Source organism: Athene cunicularia (genome assembly GCF_003259725.1).
Source record: "Athene cunicularia isolate RWA chromosome 15 unlocalized genomic scaffold, athCun1 chr15_part1, whole genome shotgun sequence".
NCBI lineage: Eukaryota > Metazoa > Chordata > Aves > Strigiformes > Strigidae > Athene > Athene cunicularia.
In genome coordinates, this window is record NW_020799121.1 from 15,020,161 (window position 1) to 15,022,563 (window position 2,403).

The 2,403-nt window shown below is 45.4% G+C and overlaps 1 protein-coding gene across 2 annotated transcripts in view; it reads left to right on the top strand.

The window, feature by feature from the left end:
- The window catches only part of GRK3 (G protein-coupled receptor kinase 3), a 50,918-nt gene extending 48,521 nt beyond the window's left edge, over nucleotides 1-2,397 (top strand). The window contains exons 18-21 of one of the 2 annotated variants that reach the window (XM_026859480.1): nucleotides 112-248; nucleotides 517-552; nucleotides 1,196-1,309; nucleotides 1,941-2,397. In XM_026859480.1, the coding sequence (XP_026715281.1) occupies nucleotides 112-248; nucleotides 517-552; nucleotides 1,196-1,309; nucleotides 1,941-2,102 (449 nt within the window). In that variant the 3' untranslated portion in view covers nucleotides 2,103-2,397. The remainder of the gene's footprint in view (nucleotides 1-111; nucleotides 249-516; nucleotides 553-1,195; nucleotides 1,310-1,940) is intronic. The other variant, XM_026859481.1, reaches the window with a different exon arrangement.
- The last annotated feature ends 6 nt before the right edge of the window (nucleotides 2,398-2,403 follow it).

Here is a 2,403-nt window from a genome sequence, read left to right on the forward strand (position 1 = left end):
CCCCTGCCCAGGGCCCGGCGGGTGCCGCCGTGGGCCGCGCTCGGTGGAGCGTCTGCAGAAAGCTCCCGGGCAGCGCCGGCGTTTCCCTGCTCATGTCTCCTCTTGTCACAGATTACGCGCTGGGGAAGGATTGCATCATGCACGGCTACATGCTGAAATTGGGGAACCCCTTCCTGACCCAGTGGCAACGTCGTTACTTTTACCTCTTCCCAAACCGACTCGAGTGGCGAGGAGAAGGCGAGTCCCGGGTAAGTGAGGTCTCACCCGGGAGCAGCAGGTGCCGGGGGGGGTCGAGGCAAACCCCAGGGCTCGCACTCGGGCCTCCCTGCCACGGATGTAGAGTTTGGTCCAACTAAACGACGAGCAGCCTTGTGTAACTTACCTTGAGTATCCCTTTAGTTAACGGGTAGCTACACCACACTGAGGAAACAAAAAGCTGACTTGAGAAACCTGTTTACTTTGATTTATTATGTTTTTGAAGGAATTTGGTAGTTCATGGTGTTGTTTTTTGTTTAGGACCTCTGGACTATTTATACAAAAAAACGTAAACTGGTAAGGTGATAGATGCTATAGCATTTTATTTCAAAGAAAATGCTATAGTGCCTTTAGTTGAGTCCAGCTGTGATCATGTGCTAGGCAGATCGTTTGTGTATTTAGTTAATCAAGGTTTTGGAATTTCAAAGCCCCGTTGTCCTCTGACAGTCTATAGGGAAAGATTTCCTGCAAACTGCCGCGTGTGTTTGCTGCTTCGTAAGTACATAGTGCTTAAATACTCCCTTTCAGCTCTTCGAAATAGTAAGATTGTCTTTTTTTTTTTTTTTTTTTTAACAGCAGTAATACTTGGAAAATATATAAAATTATATGCAACTCCCTTGAGGGAAAAATAGCGAATATTTTGTTTGTAGACACACCTATTTGTAGATTCCTATTCCGTGCTGTCATTACTGGCTTTCTCAGCTTATATTTCGTTGTCTCTGTTGAAGCAAACAAGCCCCTTGCTCAGTCTCTCTCTTACCTTATAATCTATCTTTAGTTCATGACCCAGTCTTCAGAAATAAAGAAATGTTTGTGTAACGACTGTCAGCGTTCATGATGTGATTTATGGGGGTAGTCCAGAAAAACGAGATAGTAGTTTTATTTGACGGGCAACAGTTTTTTTTCGAATCATCTCTTTGCTTTTTTGCAAACACTACAGCAAAACCTACTGACAATGGAACAAATAGTATCTGTTGAAGAAACACAAATTAAAGATAAGAAATGCATCTTGCTGAGAATTAAAGGAGGAAAACAGTTTGTCCTACAGTGTGAGGTGAGACGCTTGTTTGGTTTTTTTTTTTCAATAACTGTTAATCAGATTGTTTTGCATATGATAAAACAACCGAAAAGTTTTTCAGGCCCTCCCGTTACATGTTTACTAAGGGTACTTTGTAAAGCAAAGCTGAACCTAAGCAAAACTGGGAAGTTTTTGTCACGCTCGAATTTTGAAAGCAGGAAACCTGCAGCTGTGCCAGTTTCTGTTACGGATTTCTACGGTATTTGGGCCAAAATGAGTTCAGTTTAATAAATAGCTAAAAACTTCCGAAACTTCTCAACCTGTGTGGGCTTCGGAGGCCTTGTTGGCAGGTGTCTCGCTGCAGTGAGCTGACGGTAGCTAATGTGTTTGTGAGGGAGGAAGTACCCGAGTCCTCGTTGCATCTTTGTATGTGCTTTACAACTGTACAACACGTACCCTACAACTGTGTTACAACCAGCTGTAGCTGCTGCCACCTTGCCTGGCTTCGGCAGGGTGATGGAGAAGCAAAGGGCCGCACGTTTTCGCTATCCAAAGTTACCCGTTCCTGTGGAAAATTAACATAAGTTGCTTAAAAGTGCTGTCTGAGAGAGAAGACGCTATTGGCAGTTTACTATGAAGTGCCAAACTGCTTCTGTATCTCTTTCAGAGTGACCCAGAATTTGTTCAGTGGAAAAAAGAGCTGACGGAAGCTTTTACTGAGGCACAGAGGTTGCTGCGTCGGGCCCCAAAGTTTCTCAATAAATCTCGCTCCACGGTTGTAGAGCTTTCAAAACCCCCGCTCAGCCACAGGAATAGCAACGGCCTGTAGGAGCAAGAGGAAACAAAGTTCACTTAGGGAAAGCGACTTGGTGAACGTGCTGAGTTTCACAGAATCCTTACGAATTACTTTGTGCCATCCTGGACGCGGGATGTGCTTAGAAGAGGAAGAATTAGATGTTTACAGCGTGGGATAACGTCAGAACTCTGTCTCTGGAGGTTGCGAAGACTCGAACACTGGCAAGTGAATTCATGCTCCCAGCAGTGGTGGAAATGACCAAGCGGAGAGGCTGCAGATTGCTCCCACGCATCCCACCCACCCACCCACCCCGGCGGCGTCTCGATCGTGGTCC